Here is a 21,945-nt window from a genome sequence, read left to right on the forward strand (position 1 = left end):
AGGGTCCATGTCTGTTTGTCTTTGTTTTCCTGGTGCCTTGCACAGAGCTGCACATAAAAGTGCTCGCTGAGTGTTGATCTGAACAGAGTTTAAATCCTCTACACTCACCAGCTCTGTGGTCTTGGACTCTGAGTCTTAATTTCATTGATGATAAAAAAAAGGACGTTATAATACCAGGGCTGTATTAGAGATGAAACACGAATAAATGTATAGCCTTTAGCATTTGTTGGATGTCCAAGGAACAGTAGCCCTTATTAGTATTAAGACCACATTTCCTACAAAACCCTAGTTCTAGGCCCAGTGTGATGCTCCATTTACTGCTGATGACCAGACTTTTGCTTTGTCCTAAGAGCAAGTCTCTGACATACACACATTGTATTCATCGGGTTCCCGTCTTATTCTCTTTGCCTTCTTTTGGTCTTGAGGACCTCATCGGTACACAAGTCCCTGGGTTGCCTGGGTTCCAATTCTGGAATCTCCTAGTCTGTCCGTTTGAGTGCAGGTAAGCCTTCCATGCTCAGCTTGCTGACCATCTAAGTCAGGACTCAGGGACCATGGGGTGCTTTACATTCTATCTGATGGTCCTGGTCATAGAAGAGGGTCTTCCCAGGAAGAGAGCAGCAGAGATGGCCCCAATGTTCCACCCTTCCCAGTGCCCAGACCATTTGCAATGCGATGGAGCCATTTCCCCACTGCTTGGATCTGAGCTAGCCTTGTGACTTGCTCTGGCTGATAAATGCAGTGAAAGTGACACTGCCAATTTTGGGTTAAGGCCTTGAGAAGTCTCGGACACTTCCACTTGTGTTCTTAGACTTCTTTGAGCCCTCTTCTTGACCAGTTCAGCAAGAATCCTGCCAAGCCAGTTTAGCAAGAATGCCCCCTCCCTCCACTTGGTACCTAACCGAGTTCCTCTTGGTATTTTTCCATCCACTGACCCTCTCACCCTGCCCATTGGCTATGAATCCCCAGCTGCTTCTGTTGTGTTCAGAGTTGCATTCAATTTTTATCTCCTATTATAATTGTCTTGACCCCTATTGCAATAGTCTTGAATAAAGTTTTCCTTGCCCGTTTAACTCTACCTGATGCACGTTTTCTTTGACTGCTTCCATCATGAGAACAAGCCCTGACTAGTCTACTGGAGGATGAGAGACCACGTGGAACAGAACTAAGTCCTCCCAGCTGAGGCCGTCCTAGGCCAGATGCCCTCAGCTGGCTGCAGTCACATTAACAAGCCGGGTCAAGACTGGATGAACTAGGCTCAGGCCAGCCGACCCCAAGGCTCATGAGAAATAATAAATATTTGTTAGTTTACTCCACTATGATTTGGGGTGATTTGATTTGCAGCAATATCGTGTCAATAGCCTATCAGTATAGAGGAGAAGAAAAGGGAAGAAAAGCAGAGCAGGACCTTTTGAAAGACTCGCCCTGTCTTGAGCACCGTGGGTCCTGCATGGTGTTATGATTCCCGTAGCGATAGTGAGAGACAGCCCTGTGTCTTTGGCTGCCACTCCTGGAAAGGAGGGACTAGAGCTGCAGCTGACTGTGTGGCTCCCACAGGCACCAGGCTGCCATAGAGAAGGGAGGGAGGATGGGGCACTGGGCAGGAAGGAACCGGCTAGTTATGGGGCTGCCCTCATGGGATGTGCCAGCTAGGGAACAACCAAGTCCTGTATTCCAAATCCCTTCAAGTGAAGGCACTGGGACTGAGCTATTCATAGCAGGTGAAGAACTCTGCAGTGTCAGCGGTGGAGCGCACCCTGTGCAGGAGTCAAAGTCACCCCTCGGACGTTCTCTTCCTCAGTCCGGGGCTCCACCCTGCCCGGGCCTCCTGTCCTCCCCACAGCTTCTTTTGCCCCCTCAGCCCTTTACTCTTTTTCTAATTTTTAAAATTGTGGTAAAAGATGCAAAAGGTAAAATTTATCACTTTTAACCTTTTTTGTGTGTGTGTGGTACGCGGGCCTCTCACTGTTGTGGCCTCTCCCGTTGCGGAGCACAGGCTCCGGACGCGCAGGCTCAGCGGCCATGGCTCACGGGCCCAGCCGCTCCGCGGCACGTGGGATCTTCCCGGACCAGGGCACGAACCCGCGTCCCCTGCATCGGCAGGCGGAATCGCAACCACTGCGCCACCAGGGAAGCCCCACTTTTAACCATTTTTTTTTTTTTTTTTTTTTTTTTTTTTGCCGTATGCGGGCCTCTCACTGTTGTGGCCTCTCCCATTGCGGAGCACAGGCTCTGGACGCGCAGGCTCAGCGGCCATGGCTCACGGGCCCAGCCGCTCCGCGGCACGTGGGATCTTCCCGGACCGGGGCACGAACCCACGTCCCCTGCATCAGCAGGCGGAATCGCAACCACTGCGCCACCAGGGAAGCCCCACTTTTAACCATTTTTAAGTGTACAATTCAGTAGCATTAAGTACATTAACAGTGTTGTGCAACCATCCCCACTGTCCATTTCCAGAACTTAAAAAAATCTCAAATAGAAATTCAGTACCCATTAAATAATAACTCCCCATTCCCTCTATTCCCCGGCGTCCCAGCCCCCAGCCCTTGGTAACCTCTCTTCTAGGTGCTGTGTTTATGGATTTGCCTATTCTAGGTACATCATTTGAGTGGAATCATATATTTCATTGGCCAAAGAGTTTGTTCGGGTTTTCCTGTAACATTCGAATGAACTTTTTGGCCAACCAATATTTGTCCTTTTGTGCCTCTCAGCCCTTTATTCTTTTTTTTTGGTGGGGCGGGGGGGGGTTGTGCCGGGTGTTAGTTGCGGCACTTGGGCTCCTTAGTTACGGCATGCGAACTCTTAGTTGCAGCATGCATGTGGGATCTAGTTCCCTGACCAGAGATGGACCCTGGGGCCCCTGCACGGGGAGCATGGAGTCTTAGCTGCTGCACCACTAGGGAAGCCCCTCAGCCCTTTATTCTTACCAAAAATTTTGTTTCCAGACATCCGAAAAGCAGCCCACCAGGGATATGCGCTTTCTTTAATTCCCATCCCCCTTCCTTTTACCTGCAAGTGTTGGGTTACATGACCTTGGCCTTGGGGAGTCACCGTCCCCATCAAATCCCCAAACAAAACAAATAAATCACTCTTCCTGATCACACTGAACAGGGGCTGTGAGGATGCCCCGCCCTGCGCTTTTCTTTCTGCCTTGTGGGCCCAGCTGTTCTCACCACCCCCTCTGCACCCCTGGCTGCGCTCGCTCCAGTGGGATGGGAAGCATCGAGGTCACTGTGAGCCTCAGGTTTGTCTAACCGACCCCCAGAGGGCAGGATCCACATTCCTTGAGCAGACCCAAGGGGCCCGCCCAGTTTTAGGTTAAAAGCTCCACAAGTAAGCTGAGCCTCAACAGCAGAAGCCCTGGCTTGAGGTGAGTTGGAATCGGACCAGCCCAGTGGGGTCAGAACAACCTGGTGGCGCCTGAGGTCTGTAGGCAGCTTGTCTGTATGAGTCAATGAGGTAAAGGAGATGATGGGGAAAATGCAGAACATTGAAGTTTCCACCCTCTGCAGCTCCTCCCTGCACCTTACACAGCCTCACACACACACTCACACACATGCTCTTTTACACACTCACACACTTGCTCACACCTGCCTCAGGGACTCATGTTTTCAAGGCCTGAGGTCAGAGGGCTACTCCAGGCATAAATCAAAGATGTGCTCTACAGGGCCCTGGGGGCCTGGCTTAAATCAAAGATGTGCTCTACAGGGCCCTGGGGGCCGTGAGCAGTGAGATCAAAGGTGACCCTGAGAGGGAGCGAGGGTTTTCTCTCACTTCCTTGAGAGCGCAGTGCTGCTTTGGCCCTTTGGCACCCTGGGGACGGCACCTGGGGGCCCGTGGGCAGGGGCAGAAGTGGTCCTTGAGGTGAGGAGGCGGCCTCAAGAGGCTTGTGGGCCTGCGGAGACCCAAGGTGGCGGGGGAAGAGGGAGGGGGGAAGGGAAAGGGCCAGGAGGGGGAAGGGCTGGCGGCTTGTTGTTCTGTGTCTCACCCCCTGGGACTGTCAGGTTGCCTTCCATCAACTTCGCCCCCAGCAGGAGCACCAGACAGTAAATTCCACCTTGTCCTGAAGCGTGGAGTTTATTTTCATTGTTTACTTTCATTCTGAAGCTGATTCTTCATTATTGAGACTCTTCTCTACTTGCCTTTCCTGCATACGGTCTTTCCCAGCCCCCTTGGTCAGGGGGGTGCACGGCTGCCTCTGTTGGGCAGGGGGTTCTGGGCTGGAGTTGAGGAACCCCATGGAGCCCCATTTCTTTACAGTGGGAAAGGTAATCTAGAACCTAAACCCTCATAGGTTTGCAGACTTACACAGGAAAAAGTTATATATGTCTATGTGATATGTACGTGTAAACACACATTCACCACACATGCATGTACATATGTATATGTACGTGCACCACACACAGACCATTTATGAATGTATGGTGCTTAGCCCGGCACCCAGCACATCATAAGCCATAAGTGTTATTGTTGACCCTTATCACCATCTGGGCCTCTCCCTAGCAGCTGGCTTTCTGTGGCAGGGGACTTGGGGTGTCTGAGCAAATGGAGTGTGACGACAAGGTAAAGTGACTTTAAGATCTCTTAGCACGTGGAACATGCTGTCACCCAGAAGCCCTCATGCATTCATTCGTTCCTTCAGGAAGTCACAGAACAGGGCGGATTACGTTCTCTACATGTTCAAAAGCACCAACCTCAAATGGCTCCGTGCACTATGGAAACTATCATTTCTCAGGCCGGTTCACTTTCCCTGTCTCTACAACTATTCCAAAGGTTGTTGCTCTCTTCAAGCCCCATCCCCTTCTTGCCCTCCTCCTTCCCGTGTGGGTGGGCCCCGCCACTTAAAGGGAAAATGGAAGCTGTCAGAGGAGAACTGTCACCTTCCCAGTCTCATCCGGACAAACCTGCTCACCTGGGCACGTCTCTCTCCTGCTTTCCCCAGCTGAGAAGTCCTCCCTCTCCAACTTCGCATGACTCCCTCACCTCTGCTCATTTTGATTCCAGCCCCTCCTGCCTCCTCAGGAAACTGACCTGCCCTCTCTTGGTTATTTGAACTTTCCCTGTCAGCTGGCTTTAAATACCCTCGTCTTTCAACACAGCAACAAAAAAACAAGAATGCAAAATGTCGAACTTGACTTCTTTCTTTAACCTTGCTGTCATAAGCTGGCTCCCCAAGTATGACCAACACACCTCCTGATAAGACAAAGCCGAGGGCACCGCTGCTGCCCTGGCAGGGAGGGGAGAACAGCAACGCTTGGATTTCAAAGCCAGGAAGACAAGGTCAGAATTTTGGTTTGAAGTGAGTACTGTATCTCAGTGTGGGGATTTAGGATCAGGTAATGATCACAATACCACAGTCCAGGGTGGGTGAAGACAGCAAGGTGAGGGGTTCAAAGAATCTTCAGGCACAAACTGGAGATGCTTTTCACGGAAGAGTTGTCTTGGGGGAAGTTTCCGTAGTAAACACTATTTGCTCGGGACGACAGTCCCCCCAAGAGTAAAGAAATGCTAATGAAGATAGCAGAAGAGCCCCGTCTTGTGACTGGGAGTGGGCAGTAGGTGTGGTTTCACTTCCCTCACCTAGGCTGAGTATGGGTAGAAAGTTTTGGTTCTCGACCTCGAGCTTCTGCCTTTGCTCCTTCCTCCTGTTCACGACTACACTTCTCAGAAAAACCCTTCTCTGCTTGCTGAGGCCATTTCCTCCCCGCCCACTCATTCCTTAGCCCTGCAACCCGACTCCAGGCTCCCTGGAAAGCAGGGCTCACCACGCCAAAGCCTGGATGCCACGGGGGCCTCATCATCTCCCCGTCGAGTTCCTGGGGGCAGCACTTGGGGGTCATTTGGGTGTAAGGAGCAGCAAGGCACCCAGAGCCCATCTGCCACCTCGCCCAGGAGCTGGGTCGCCAAGGGGCAGCCAACACCAGCGTCTGCCCAGCAGTGGGGACACGAAAGGAGCCACAGCGACTCCCTTGGGCTGGGTGGTGGAGAGTAAATCAGTGAAATGCCATGGGAATCAGGAAACTTCCAGCTGGACCCAAAGAAACGGGCTGGGAGCAGGAAATGGAATCAGGGCACTTGGAGGATTGCTGCGGAAGGACACTTCCTTGTCATCTCTCCGAGTCTCCTGAGATCCGAACTCCTCAAGTCTAGGGTCCATCACAGGCCAGGGCAGGCGGTCTCAGCCCTTCCCAGCCTCTCACTCCAAGCTCTGCAGCCCAGGGCTGGTCTGGTCTGAGGAGGGCCGAGTTGGTGGGTGGCCTGGAACTCTGGAAAAAAGTGACCCAGAGGCCAAGTGCAACGCTGGCTCTGCTTCGGGGGTTCATTGGACAGAAGGCCCTTCCTTGGAAACATCTGTGCCCCTGTCTCAGTGGGTAAAGCTCCGGCTTCAGGCCCCTGGTGTCCTTGTCTTTCCCCCAGTTTAGCCTGCAGGAAAGTGACCTTGTGAGGAAAGGGGGAGAGGTCCCAGGAGAGTGTCTGGGAGTCAAGGTGAAATAGGACTCCCAGGTGTTAATAGGCCTCGCCAAACTCCTTATGCTGACCCCCTTCCAAGAGGTGACCACCTGCCCGGCCTCCTCCAGCTAAAGATGGTTCGAGAGCAGGGTCCCTGCACCCTGTACCACCTCCATAACCACCATGCTCTGGCCTCTCCACCACCCTCTTCCCTCCCCAGCTGGTGGCCCAGGCAGTTAGGTCCTTGCTGCCTCTCTGCATGGCAGCCCTGACCACCCCTGGTTGCCCTGCACAGAGGCTATTCCATTTCCTCTGGGTCTCTAGGGAGCTCATTCACCCTCTGCACCCCTGACCATAAATAACATGGCCTACTGGTCCTCTGAGGAGTCACATCACCCAGCTGCCCCACACAGTTCCAGCAGCCAGCTGCCCCATGGGACGGGGCTCATCTCATTGGGCTCGTAGGGGTCCCGGCATTCCCTTTACTCCTACCCCCTGTTCCCTGCCCTCCTACCACCCAGCTCCTCTGAAGGACCAGGAGCAGACCTACCTTTCTCCAGCTGCCTGGCAGAATGTCATCTTCTGAGCACAACAGTCAGAAAGGTGTCCTTTCCTCCAGGCTTGTGCCATGGACACAACTTGGTGGGTGAAGCTACGGCTGAATTCCAGCCTGCCACCCAGCACCTCCTCACAGCTGCACAGCTGTGCACTCCATGGAGACCCTGGGTCGTCTAGACCCTGGGAATCCAAGTGACTTACTGTACCTTCCCCATCTGGTCCTAGATGCCATATCTGTGCTCCAATAGCCTCTGCTGTAGAGCAGGATTTTTTATTTATACTCTTTGCTAACTCAGTGAAGTTCAGTTATAAAAATAATTATGTCCATTTTTGGAACACCTACAGGTGTCTACTGTAGCATCTTACTTGATCCTCCAGAATCCCTCTGATGGGAGGTATTAAGACCCCCTTAGGAGGCCAGCACCCTTCAGTGGCTGGCTTGAGGTCACCCGGTCTGCTGGCCCTGGAGCCCCCTCCTTCCTTTCTCTGCCCGCCTCTCCCAGGGTCACTGCCTCTGGGCTTCCCATGGGCTGCTACTGAAAATTATCCCTCCCGTTCTGGGCCCTCCTGCTTCTGGCTGCATGCTCTTCCCAGAAAAATCTCTTGCCCGCAGTCTCCCCTTGAAAACTGCTTCCGCCCCTCTCTCCAATACATAAGGAGAGGGGAAAGGAATCTATTCCATTTGTGTCTTGTTTGTATTTTGCAAATAAAAATGGAAATGGGTTTCACGGGAGAAGGCAGCTGCCTTAGGAAAAAATTGTACCTGGTTTAGAATCTCATAAAACAGTCTGTAGTTTTCACCAGGGACTTCCAGATATGCCTCAGAGGGGATCTGCTTCCTTTTTCTTAAGCCAGTAAAAAAATATAGAGAGTGAGTGGTTCTGGCAGAGATGCCATCAGCTTACCCCCCGGACCCTCGAATTTTCTTTCTGGTCACCGTTTACGATGAGTTCCTGTTCAGAAGTCCCTCATTAGAGAACCACCAAGAATCTGAGGTCCCCAGAGAAAGCCCAGTTGGCAGAGGGGGACTGGATACCACCAGTGCCCTGAGGAGGGCTATTCAGGGTCAAGTTCACTGTAGCCAAACCGCCTTTTTTTAAGGGATATGTGATCTTCTTGAGCTTTCCCATCCATGTCCTCCTGCTTTCCAGAATGCTTTGGAAGTATAGGCAGCCCTGGATAGGCCATCCTTGATGGGACACCCTGTCCTCTGCCAGCTGGCTGTGTCAGGCGGGCTTGGCACCAGCAGTGCCAAGTGAAGTGAGTGCGGTGAGGAAACTATTTATGGAGAGGTGGACAGGTTAAGGGACCAGGAAGGGGTGGTGAGGCCCGGGGACAAGCAGGGTCCTTTGGGTGGGGTGCGGGCTGACTGTGGAACACGTCCCTGGACCTGGTTCTCCTCCTGCTCTCACTGTCCCGTAGTGTCTCTCCTTGTCAGAACCTCTTCGGCAGCTGGACGGCGAGGGGACCTGGGTGGTGTGGTCTGCAGGGTGGAACCTGAGTGGGACCCGAGGAGAGAAATGAGAGCTGCAGACAACAGCCCACCCAGTGTGGTGATTGTTTTGTGATGGTTCAGCCAACTCAACCATGTGCCAGGCCCTGTGCTGGGCACCTAGGGATACCGTTCCTGCCCTCCTGAACCCTGTGGTCTAGGGTAGCAGCTAATGACCGTGAAAGTGCCTCTCTGCACCTCTGACGAGCGCCTGAGTCCTGCAAGTGATGATTGGGGGCTGAGGCGCGAATAGTCTCAAAACAGCTCACGATCCCTAAGCCATTCTTTGGCTCCACTGTGTGATGTGAGTTTCCCTGCCAGTGGACGGCCTGCCTGAGGTATACTTGGCTTAGCTTTAGAGCATAACAAATGTGCATTTCCTAGCCACACACAGACAGGAGGAACAGCAGCCAAGGAACATGCAGAGCAGAGGGGCAAAGAGAATTTGTGTTCATTGGGACACACTGTGGAAAAGCCATACGTGCGCAGTGAGAAACCGATGGGTCGAACGCTGGTGGACTCCCACCCTGGCCGTGTTACCCTCACTGTGATCTTCTGCTTACTTCGGAAAGCCTCTTAGCTCACCTGTTGCAGAAGCACATTTCTCCCAAAGCCCACATTCTACCAGGGTCCAGGACGGTGTCCCACATCAGCTATGAAGGCTGCTCATACCTGAGAGGATGGCGGTCTGGACTTTGCAGCTCTGGATTCCTTCTCTCCGCTGCATGGAAGGGTTGGTGGCTGATGGGTGGGGTGGGGAGAAGGCCCCACCTTATCGGAGAGGCCATGAATGCAGCAGGTCCAGAGCGACATCTGACATCAGCCTGGCTCTGGCCTCTCCACTTTCTTAGCTTCTCTGTTTTGACCCGAGCTCAAGGCAACACAGCTGGCTGGGCTTGGGGATCAGATAGACCTGGATATGAAATCCCCTGCCTTTGCCACTTCATGGCTGGGGAAAGTAAAGTCACCTTTAAGAACCTCAGTTTCCTCATCTCTGAAATGGGAGCACGATACCTAATTTTATAGTTTGTTTGTTAAGGGTAAAATAAGAACATGGGCTTTAAGGGCCAAGCACAGGGCTGGCAGGTGCTATCTGCTTGGTGATTAAGGGCCCTTGTCAAACATTGTGTCCAAGGGATTATCTGTGTCTCTGGCTTCTCACCAATCTGTCCAGGTGCCCCAGTAAGGAGTCTCCTTGATTTCATCCTGTCTTCTTTTTTTTTTTTTTTTGTTTGCGGTACACGGGCGTCTCACTGTTGTGGCCTCTCCCGTTGCAGAGCACAGGCTCCGGACACGCAGGCTCAGTGGCCATGGCTCACGGGCCCAGCTGCTCCACGGCATGTGGGATCCTCCCGGACCGGGGCACGAACCCGTGTCCCCTGCATCAGCAGGCGGACTCTCAACCACTGTGCCACCAGGGAAGCCCTCATCCTGTCTTCTTGATCTTCACTCACTGGACCAAACAATTGCTCTAACTTGCCCACCTTGTCACCTGTGTGCCAGGCTGATTCCTGAGTGGCGATTTCCAACCCTGTTGCCTTGGGCTCGTCCATTCCAGGTCCATCCGGGGAGTCTGTCCTGCCCCTGGAGCATCCCCACTGTTGGGGCTCCTTCTGGAGAACAGTATCAAGGCACCTGGAGAGGGTGCCTTCTACTCACTTCCAGTGGTCTATCTCCAACCTCTGGAAGCATCTCAGGGGCAGGCCCATGGGGTCCTTGCCGTCACCCACAGAACACAGGGTAAGACACATGTTACAAAATGCTACATGGACCTCAATGAAGGTCAATCTGGAATCAAACTGGAGATCTGTTCATCATGATGTCCCAAGGCCATGACTGTACAGTTCCCCAGCTCTGGTAGAGGGGGTTTATGCTCCAGCACCCACCGCGGCTCTGACCCTCCACGATCGCAACTCTCCACCTGGGCATGGACCTGAGAACCTGAGATACAGGCCTCATCCAGGCAATGACCTTAGTCAACACCCGATGAAGCGATCCCTATGAACCAGCTCTGCGCTTGGGACCTACTATCGGTTAACTGTCCCTTTATCCAATTTAAATCTTTCTGGCCATGTGCATCCACAAAAATGTTAGATGAGGCAGTTAGGTAAACAAGTGTCAAAACTACCTTTCAGTGAGAGACTGGCACTGTTCTTTTTGGTATTAAAAACCATCTACACGACTTCCCTGGTGGCACAGTGGTTAAGAATCTGCCAGCCAGTTCAGGGGACACAGGTTCGAGCCCTGGTCCGGGAAGATCCCACAGGCCTCGGAGCAACTAAGCCCGTGTGCCACAACGACTGAGCCCATGTGCCACAACGACTGAGCCTGTGTGCCTCAACTACTGAGCCCACGTGCCTATGGCTCGTGCTCCGCAACAAGAAGCCTGGGCACTGCAACAAAGAGCAGCCCCTGCTCGCCACAACTAGCAAAAGCCTGTGGGCAGCAACAAAGACCCAACACAGCCAAAAATAAATAAAGAAATAAAAATTTTTTAAAAAGACATTACAGAGATTTGTAAAAAAAGTAAAACAATGCCACTCTTCCCACTAGATTAAAAAAAAAACAACTACAGTTCCCGTTTTAGACAACTTTATACATGAGTAGTATCTTTTTTCAGACAGAAAATTTATTTCCTATGCGTATACGGAGGAATAATACCTCTCAGATTTTAATGCATACAAATGTCCAGAGAATCTTGTTGAGATGCAGATTCTGCATTTATAACAAGGCCCCAGGGGATACCAACTCTGCTGGTCCTTAGACCGCACTTTGAGTAGCAAGACGGTAGTAGGAGATGGTACACAGGTAAGTGCCATCCTCGCCGGGTGTGTCTTCAGGGTTCAGCCAGCCCAGTGTTTGCAGACTTTCTGGAATATCTCTTTAGAAGTCTGCATGGCCCTTTGTGCAATGGGGGCTGTTAGAGCGAGCACTCCCTGCCTTGACAGCGAGAGGACCATGCCCTTGAATTATTATTTTCTTCTTTGATAGCTTTTTGCCTTGTTCTGCCTTGCACTTGCACTCCTGGAAGACGCTTTCAAGTTGGTGCTGACAATACGTGACTCCAAATTTATAGCCTTGATGTTTCGTCCCTTGTACGGTCCTCAACACTCTACCTGGCCCTGCTGGGACCTGGCCAGCAATGTCCTTAACTGAACGGTCCCGACAGCTCCTGGGAGATGAACTCAGGCTGTCCCTGGGGGCAAGGGAGCCCTGGGATGCTCCGCCCCACACAGAGAAAACAATTAACAGGTAACCAAACTACCTGGCTCACATTTGCTTTGTTCCAGCCTACCCCTCCTCTGCACAGGCAGATTGCAACGGAGGCAAGAAGGCCGGCCGTTCTGCACTGAACCGGAAACGCCTGAGAAAGAGTTCAGTGGTAGGGAGATCAACAGACCTATGTGCTGCTGCGGGAACGGAGACGCCCGCGGTACGCAGTGCTTTGTGCGGAGTACGGGGAGGCCCAGGATGGGTCTGCTGGGTGGGCGACCAAAAGAATAGAGGAAGTTTTGGTCAGGAGAAAAAAAACAAGGAAAACAAACAGCTTGGCCTTTGGTGTGGATTTCCTGCTTTAATGCAGGTTTAATTGGGGGGAAAGAAGGGAAAGGAGTGACCTCTACTGTCACTGGCCTGAGGCCTCAAGGCCTTTGGGGGATGGGGACTGATGCTGCCCGGGCAGGGCACACAGTGGGCCCACTGCTTGGGGACAGGGCAGCTGCCACCAGCCCGGCTGCTCCTTGCTTTCCATCTCTAACCTGACTTCACAGTCAGGGCACCAGAGGAGAGACACCCCCGGTCCACCAGGCCAGTCTAGGGAAACCAAGTCAGGTGGGGAGGCTCCTGCCATACCGAGAAGCATGGGCTTCCCCAGACCCATGGCCTTGAGGAGAACTGCAGAGGCTTCAGGCAGCCCGAGAGGGAGTAGGGCTTGCAAGGGGTCCAAACCTGCCGCTGTGGTGGACGGTGGAAGGGCAGAGCCTTGGGGTCTTCTAGAACAGTCTGCTGAGCGGCCGCCTTCTCTCCACACAGGCACAGGCTGCCTCCACGACTCCTTTGCCAAAGCCCGAGGCTGGGAAGTGACTGGCAGTCACCACATCTCAGGAGGCGCCGGCAGTGACCTTGGTGCCCTGGCCTCCGCCTCATTCCCCTTTTCCTTCGGAAAGCTCACGTGATGCACAAGGAAAAGGAGAGCTCTGGACAAAATCTTTCATTCTCAGCTTCCTTCCCATCTGAATTAAAACCAATAAACTCCCCACTTAACAAACCCACAGGTCAAAATAGATGTTTAAATTGTCTTAAAAAAAATGGACCCACAACTTCTTAAGTCCACCTCATAAATGCCCCAAACCAAACTGCCCCAAACCCAAGAACGTGAGCCTGGTTTTAAGACACAGGCAGGGGGCTTCCCTGGTGGCGCAGTGGTTGACAATCCGCCTGCCGATGCAGGAGACACGGGTTCGTGCCCCGGTCCGGGAAGATCCCACATGCCGCGGAGCGGCTGGGCCCGTGAGCCATGGCCGCTGAGCCTGCGCGTCCGGAGCCTGTGCTCCGCAACGGGAGAGGCCACAACAGTGAGAGGCCCGCGTACCACAAAAAAAAAAAAAAAAAAAAAAAAAAAGTAAAAAAAAAAAAAAAAAAAGACACAGGCAGGACACACGGTGTTGCCCTCCGCACATCTGGGCTGGTGGCCCAGGTCACCCATTGAACATCCCCTGAGCTTGAGCTTGGTGGGAGACTCAAGGCAGATGGGTGGCAGGGAGCTACAATTTCTAGATGCCAGTGGTCTCGCATCTCTGAGAGACTTTCCACCCACCAGGCCCTCACCGGGGAGCTGAGTGGGCTGGGAACCAGGGGTCTCATCAGGGAGAAGCAGGTGACAGACACCAGCAGAGGACGGTCAAGGGCGGGTTATATTCAGGTGATGGAGACGTTCTGAACACTTCCTATTTCTTTCCCAATTGGCCTCACAAACAGTAGGTGCCCCAGAAATAGTAATTAATCTATCAAGCCCAAGAGATCACTTTCATCATACCCCTCAACAAAATCATCTCACAACTGAATCCAGCTGAGGAAATTTGTTAGCAAAATATTTATGACTAAACTCTGTTACTCTGGGTCCTGTTTGCTCTGCCCCTGGCCACTCCTTGAATTCCTCCAACCTGTGACTGTCAGATTCTTTCAAGCTCTGCTGACTAAAGCCGGGTAACCCATCGCCCCTTCTCTGGGGTGATTGCAAAGCTCCGAATCTGTGTGTGAAATCGAGGCGGGGATGGTAGCAGATGAACTGTAATGCAGGGCGAGGGTGACTGGTGAGACTTACACGTCTACACATACACATACATGGATATAGAAACAATAAAATATTTTAATTCTCTTTTTACAGGGCCACAGGCTTCCTTCCGTCCGGTGAACCACAACGGGCACCTCTCTCCTGCAGCTACGAGGTGACAGAGTGATGAGGTGTCTCCATACAGGTTGTCCCAGTGAATCGGTACAAGTAGCAACGAAAGCTCTGCACTAACAGCCCTGGGGACACGGTGATGCTGAGAGCTGTTGCCTCTTCGATGGACTCAGCCTCAGCTCAAGATGCAGTTTGTCCCAGCTGTCAAAAGCCTCAAAACACCAATCATGCATCTTACCCCTATTTTGGATTTTATAAAACACTTTATATAGATAGGTAGATAGATAGACAGCACAATAAATGTGCCTGTGACGCACTCTAACATAGAGCACAGGAATACACACCACGGATCCCAACCCCACGATCTCCACGGTGGGGAAAGTGCGAAGGTTCGTGTACACGCAGGACGTGATGGCGGAAAGGTACAGAACATCACATGCCACACCTTTCCACGCAGCCCATCCGAGTGAGAGCTTGTCTTCTTTGTCCCCTTGGTGGTAGGAGCAGTAACAGAAACAATGTCATTTTCTAAGGGCCAAAGATGTCCACCTGGTACGGAGAGAGTGACTGTCATCCAGAGATTATCTAGAAATAATTGCCGAGGGTCAGCCTGGCTCCTGACCCCAGGCTGAAGTCTGCTCTGCAGAGGGTGGGGCTGGCTTTGCGGGTGGAGGGCTGATGTGGCATCTCTCAAACACACATACTCTCACGTTCAGCCATACGCTCCAGAGGAAAGTGCACTTCCAACAGCGGATACAAAAATAGATTGGCACGCTCTTTTGACACACTGAGGGTATCTTTTAGAAGCTTTCTCCCAACTTCTGCAAATCCTCTTCCCCAATCTGCTCTAGAACTTTGCACTCCGAGTTGGAACAGGGCTGGAGAGAAGGCCCTGGACCACGCCTGCCAGGTCTGCGTGTGGTCGTGAGGAAGTCTGGGTGAGGCCAGCTAGGAAATCTGGTGAGTGGAGAGCTGGGGGAGCCGTCTTCTGCTTGGGTCTCCCCTTCCTGGCTGAGCAGTAAATGGTTCACAGCCCATCTTGGCTGGCCAGATGGAAGACTCCCTGAAACGTTTCTGGTACTGCTTCTACACAAAAACATGTCGAGAGGAGAAAAGTTTGCTGTGTTGAGTTCTATTTTTGCATTTCCAGTAGTACGCGCTGCCCCAGCGAGCTCAGGGGAAGTGGTCCCCTGCCTTCCTAGGAGGCCTGTGCTAGGAGCTCTGGACCAGGCGTCTGTAGTGGGGCATGACTTCGTGCTCCGGCAGATGAAGGGCAAATTCCAAGGCCACCAACACTGGGAACTCAAAGGCAATCAGTTCTCGTCTATTCAGCCGGAACTTTTCTTCCAGTTTCTGCAACAGAAATAAAGGAAACCAAAAGCCTTTTAGCTTTGAAATAAAAATCCTAGGTTTTCTCCACGTGTAACCTCTGTATCCATCAGCCAGAGAGTGTTTACAGAGAAACCCGTTATGGGCAAGACTGTGGAGGAAGAAACGGAGGCATCAGCTGTGTTTCCTGCTCTCAGTCCTGATGGAAAAGGACTCATACCTCCCTGAAGACCCACAGTCTGCTGGGAGCCTGAGCTACATCCTGTGACTTCATTACATCTCTTGATAATCTTACACGGTCAGTGTTACATTTATCTGTATTTTACAGATGGGTAAACAGGGTCAAGAGGTTAAGAATTTGTCTAAGGTGACATGGGCAGCAAATTGAAATGCTGAGATTCAGACTCAGCTGAGACTCAAACTGTACCTGTTACAACTAGGTTATTCAAGCTTAGACGTAAGACTAAAACCATAGCAAATCATCTATAACAACAATATCCACGTGGGAGGTTTAGGATTGGGGGAGCTGGTTATGTGTAGTTTGGTCCTTGCATTTTACGCTCGAGGACCAAGTCCTGGTGAGGCTGCCTCACTTTCAGAGCATTACATGGCTTTTGTGTATCTGACTGGGCTGAACCCACGCCCAGGGGCTCCCCTCCTGCACTGCCTCTCGGTCCAGCTGCTGCCAGAGTGGGAACGGAAAACAATCAGGGTGAGGGTGGGTAGGGAGGGCCTCATTTTTGCTAGAGTACATTCTGCTTTGGCTTAAACTTAGATTTTGGCTTAATTAAAAAAAAAAAAAATCTCAACACCAGAGTAGTCGGCGGCTACTTTCAGATTTTAGCTGGGTCAGGATCTTGCATTCAGTTAATTGCTACTGCAAACGGCCCGTCAGATCTTTACCCTTATATTCTGCATTGGTACTATCAGCATTGCTGGATGATATATTTCTCAACTATGAAAGGTGTGTAACAGCACACTTGTAAAGATTCATTAGTTCAGCTATTATCTATGTAAACCTATTGATTCTCAGCTCAGATTTGGTATCCAAACATCACCTCCATGGTCCTAAAAGTGTTCACTACACAAATTAGATGATTCTGTACCATTTCTTCCATGGAAGGATGAATGGATAAACAAAATGTGGTGTATACATGCAGTGGAACATTATTCAGCCTTAAAAAGGTAGCAAATTCTGATGATGAATCTCCTGATCTGTTGGCTTTATTGTATCTCAAATTTTCTATGAATACACTGATTTTTTTTTTTTTTTGGCTGCGCCGCACAGCTTGTGGAATCTGAGTTCCCCGACCAGGGATTGAGCCCAGGCCCTTGGCAGTGAAAGCGTGGAGTCCTAACCACTGGACTGCCAGGGAATTCCCAGAATACACTGAATTTTAAAAACAGGCATTCTTGTATCTGTCCAAGAAGATCAGTGTTTCCTTGCTTTAAAGGGGCTCTACTTTAATTTTTATTTTAAAAAATTATTTATTTATTTATTCGGCTACACTGGGCCTTTAGTTGTGGCATGTGTGATCTGGTTCCCTGACCAGGGATTGAACTTGGGCCCCCTGCATTGGGATCAGAGTCTTAACCACTGGACAACCAGGAAACCCCAAGGGGCTCTATTTTAAAAGGAAGGAGATACCACTCAGTCAAGCCCATGCCCTTCCCTAAAAAAGTAAGCAGCTGAGGCCACAGGAAGCCAAGGTGTGTCTGATGGATGTTCTGCAGGTCACACCACCCGCACGACCCCTGGCCATTACAGTGGCTTCTGTGGCTTGGAGAATAAGCTCACCCTCACGGTGCCTAAAAGTGTATTTTATGGCCAGACTCAATACTGGGGATCTTCAGTCTCATCAAAGTGGCCTATCCCTCTGTTCTAAGACAGCCTGAGATGTGGGGTCTGACATCTGCTGTAGAAGGGCCAACTTCACAGCCCTGGTCCCTTAGCTGGTGCTAAGGCTCAGAAGTCTCCCAGGCTGGGTCACCAACCAGGCTCTTCTGAGAGACCAACGCTGGCCTGGAGTGCATGCCCCGCCCCCCCAACCAGCCAATGAGAATTCAGCCCACTTACGTCAATTAAATGCTTGACTTCATGTTTTTTGAGGTCGCTTCCAATTTTGGCTGCTAAGAGCACGCACGCCCCTGCACAAAGCTTCCGGTTGTGTTTGTTTAGCTTTCCCTTGAGGGCGAGCTTCTCAAAGTAGACAAATGCCATGGCCACCGTGGGCTCCTCGAGGCCACAGTCCTCCTGGGCAAGCTTCCGCATCTCTCGCTTCAGGCTAGAAAAAGACGCGAGGGAGGGAAGAGTCTTATCAGAACTTGGAGTTTTGGCTGACCCCAAAGAAAAACACTACCCTGTCTTGAAAGCATTTTCTCTTTCATTTCCATAAGGGCGACGTGGAATGGGATTAAATCCCTATGAGTGAGAAGTTGTTATATGTGGCCAACAGATTTAAGTCGCTGGGACTTCAAACCCTTCTCTGTTGGTCAAGCTGTACAGACCACGTCCAGATGGGACCATGTTGAGCCCAAGTGGATAGCTGAGGGTCCGGAAACTAGGAGTAGAGCCGCCCACAGTGACAGAGGGAAACTAAGGTCATTCCAGAGAGACAGTTACTCGGATAAATTAGGTACTTGATATCAGCTCTGCCGAAAATGGCTTATGGCCACTAACTATGGCCGAAGAGTGGTTAGACTAAGAGTGCAGCAACCAGCCTACTTAGGAAAGCTGCCCAACCAACAGACAAAATATGAATACTTAATTTTTCTCACCTCTTTGGCTAGGAACGTTCCAGAATCAAATCAGGATTGGGATACATAAATGTATGAATGCTGCTACATGTTCCAACACTATGTTTGTGTATAGCCTAGCCTCCATTACTACACACACACACACACACACACACACACACACACACACACACGCCCTGAAATCTTGCTGTCCTGGCACACAGACACAACACAAGTCAGCTTCTCTCCAGACCAGCAGGGCCAGTCCTTTCGATTACTGGGCTGGAAGATGTGGGTCACCACAAGGTCGATCCAATCAGCTGCAGGGGAAATTTGGGCCTGATTTTGCTTTGGCCGTTTTGCTGACTGCTTACATATAGGGCTTGGCTGTCACCTCTGGGCAGACGGTTGTGGGTAAAGAGTTATCTCAAACCCTCTGATACTAACTCTGTTCTGTTTTGCCTGCATTTGAGAATGCAGGGAACCGAATGTTTCCTATTCTCAGTTTTCCATAACATAAATCTTACTGAACTGTAAGCCACAGATAGTATGAAATGATTCTTTCATAAGGAACTTCACTCCAGATCCTTGTCAGCTTGTGTCAAGGGCTCCGCGTCTGTCCTGCCTGCCTTGGCTCTCTCACATCTGGGCACTGGTCAGCCAGCACCGGACAAGCCTCTTTTAGCTGAACGTGACCGTGTTTCACTTCCCCAGAACAACAGAAGACCCACCGTACAAAGCACGAGCTCAGTGCGTGCTGGGAGAGGGGCCTGGGGGAAAGTTCAGGTGGGCGTTCATCCCCACGTACCTCCTTATTTTGCTGAGTGTTAACTTAATGTGAGGAAACTTCTCCTTGAAGGTCTCATTCATGTCCTTCTTGAGATCCGAGGGCTTCACGTAGTCGATCACTGTGGTCTGAAACAGATGGGGCGACACAGGTCACTCCTTAAAATACTGGTCATGGGTATAATCATGTGTAAGTTAGAGCCAACTTCTAACACCCTGCACAACCAGCAACAGGGAACTCAGATGAGGGCCACCTCAAGGGCTCTGCTGGAGGCAGGAGCCTGATGGGCAGGGCCTCTGCAGGTGGATGGAAGCCAAACCCCGTCGTCCATCAGCAGGACAACACTTAGAAATCGTCAGGAGTCTGTGCCTGGCAGAAAAGGGAGACCCTCTTAGTGCCCGTGTTTCAGCCTGTTGTTCACAGAGTGTGATATCTGGACCCTCGCAGATCTGGGTACAATCCTCACGACCACCATAAGTCATCTGGCTGTGAGAGGTGTATTTATTTAATGACCCCAAACTTCAGATTCCACATCTGTAAAATGCAAACAGCAGCAGCGCCTACCTCATACGGCTATTTGGAGAACTATGTCAGAAGTGCTCTGTGCGGTGCTTGGTATACAGCAGGTGCTCAATAAATGTTAGCTACTGGTTTTTAATTTTTTTAATTGTGGGAAAATACCCATGACATAAAATTGACCATTTTTACCTTTAAAAAAAAAATTTTATTTATTTATTTTTGGCTGTGTTGGGTCTTTGTTGCCGCACGCAGGCTTTCTCTAGTTGTGGCGAACGGGGACTACTCTTCGTTGCGTTGCGTGGGCTTCTCATTGAGGTGGCTTCTCTTGTTGCAGAGCACAGGCTGCAGGCGTGTGGGCTTCAGTAGTCATGGCTCGCGGGCTCTAGAGCACAGGCTCAGGAGTTGTGGCGCACGGGCTTAGTTGCTCCACGGCATGTGGGATCTTCCTGGACCAGGGCTCGAACCCGTGTCCCCTGCATTGGCAGGCAGATTCTTAACCACTGCACCACCAGGGAAGTCCATTTTTACAGTTTTTAAGTGTGTGGTTCAGTGGCATTAAGTACATTCACCATATAGTACAACCATTACCACCATCTACCTCTAGAACTCTTGTCATCTTGTGAATCTGAAACTCTGTCCCGATTAAACGCTAACTCCCCATTCTCTCCCCTCAGCTCCTCCTGGAAACCACCATTCTACTTTCTGTCTCTCTGAATTTGACTACTCCTCATAGAAGTGGAATCACACAGCATTTGTCCTTCTGTGTCTCGCTTATTTCACCGCACATAATGTCCTCAAGGTTTCTCCATGCTGTAGCATGTTTTAGAATTCCCTCCCTTTCTAAGGCTGGATAATATTCCATTGTAGGTATATAATGTTAGCTATTATTAACAGTCCCATGAACCCTGAATTCCTCCTCCTCCTCCCCTTCACCTTCCCAATTCCATCCATCCTGAAAGACCGGCTCCTTTGAGCTCTCTCTGCATACCCTGATCTCCCTTGCTTCTCTGTGCCCTACACTATTAACTCTGAATTAAACTCAGTCTGGTGGGGAGGGATAAATTGGGAGATTGGGATTGACATATACACACTACTATATATATAAAATACATAACTAATAAGGACCTGCTGTATAGCACAGGGAACTCTACTCAATATTCTGTAATGGCCTATACGGGAAAATAAAGAGTGGATATATGTATATACATAACTGATTCACTTTGCTGTACACCTGACACTTATACAACGTTGTAAATCAACTATACTCCAATTAAAAAAAAAACAACACAACTCAGTCTGGCTGGATCTCACCAGAGTAATCTTACCCCACCTCCTCAGGAACATACTTTCCAAGGGCTGCAACAACGTGTGATGCCTCTCCTGGCTGGTTACGGGCAGTAACCTTTGGCAAAGCCAGAGAAAGAAGAAACCACACACTGTGATGAGAAGGCTGGTTCCCGTGGACAGCTACTGCCAGCCTCTTCTCAGGTGAGTGCCTGGACTTTTCCAGAAGACACGTCCAAGGTCTCCTCAGCAGCTCTAACAAAATTTGGTGGCTTTCTGTGAACACCCCCATTCAGAAGACGTCTGGTTGGACACGGTTTCAGGACAGGCACATGGAATGTCTCTGGTGTCACTTTTATAACCAAGAGCAAGCAAACAGCCTGCACGTCAAAATTCACACTGATCTCGGTGGCACCTTCTTTGCTTCTCTGGCCAAGAAAGGCAAACCACGGTCCTATTAACGCACACAATTTCCACCAAGCTTGTTCAGAGCTTTTCCACTTCTGGGTGGAAGTGGACTCGGTGGGTGCAATGCCACGACTTCTGCCTCGGAGCTGTGGTCTTTCCAGCCCAGTCAGGAAGGCTGTCCCTCAGATGACCCAGGACACACCCATCTGGTAGCTGCCATGTGTCCCGGCGACGTGCCAGTGAGGAGCTGGGAAGTAGCAACCAGCCGTGGAGCACGAGTGGACACGTGCACGCACACGCACATGGGCAGTGCTGCTCTGCTGGACGATGGGAGCGGGGTGCACACATTTTATGGAAGCCACTTACTACCAAGGTCCAGGAGAGTGGACGCCTTCCCTGTGGCCGCCCTCCAAGACGTGCCTGTCATCTCAAACAAACGTCTCCTCTGGGCTGAACAGGATGTAAGATTTTTCATTTAGGAAACAGGCAGCAGAACGGGGTACCCCATCTAACACACTTACCTCAAGCTGGGCCCATCAGCCAATCAGCCGAGTTTTCTGTTTCCTAAATACTCAGTACCCCCTCCCCCTTTCTCCCACCCCTCCCCACATCCTGACCTCCCAGAGACACAGCCCCTCCTGCTCTTCCTCTGCACACGACCGTCGCGAGGTTTGCAATGATGTGAGCCAGTTCATGCAAAGAGTTGCCAGCTTTTGCTGGGGGCCAAAGCTGGGTGAGCCCCCAGCAAGGATATTCCAGGGGCTGGAGGAGGTGGGGTTGTGTGGGAGGTGTCTGGATCCCTCCCTGTGGCAACCACAGTGGCCCCGCTGTTTTCTGTCTTAAATGTAGATACACGCAATGCTTCTCTTGAAAGAAGACTCCCACTGTCAGAAGAGTGCCTTCCAGCCACCTCACCTTACAGAGGGTCAGAGAGGTGATGGGGCTTGCCCCCGCTGAGGTAGGGCACACTGCTTTCCT

The 21,945-nt window shown here is 51.1% G+C and overlaps 1 protein-coding gene across 1 annotated transcript in view; it reads right to left on the reverse strand.

Moving 5' to 3' along the window:
* Positions 1 to 13,848: 13,848 nt before the first annotated feature.
* CABLES1 (Cdk5 and Abl enzyme substrate 1) overlaps positions 13,849 to 21,945 on the reverse strand; it is a 108,203-nt gene continuing 100,106 nt past the window's right edge. The window contains exons 8-10 of the mRNA XM_059040860.2: positions 18,778 to 18,884; positions 17,311 to 17,518; positions 13,849 to 15,257 (exon numbers count right to left, since the gene is read on the reverse strand). Of these exons, the coding sequence (XP_058896843.1) occupies positions 15,117 to 15,257; positions 17,311 to 17,518; positions 18,778 to 18,884 (456 nt within the window). The 3' untranslated portion in view covers positions 13,849 to 15,116. The remainder of the gene's footprint in view (positions 15,258 to 17,310; positions 17,519 to 18,777; positions 18,885 to 21,945) is intronic.

This window comes from Kogia breviceps, chromosome 15 (genome assembly GCF_026419965.1).
Source record: "Kogia breviceps isolate mKogBre1 chromosome 15, mKogBre1 haplotype 1, whole genome shotgun sequence".
In the NCBI taxonomy this organism is placed as follows: Eukaryota; Metazoa; Chordata; class Mammalia; order Artiodactyla; family Physeteridae; genus Kogia; species Kogia breviceps.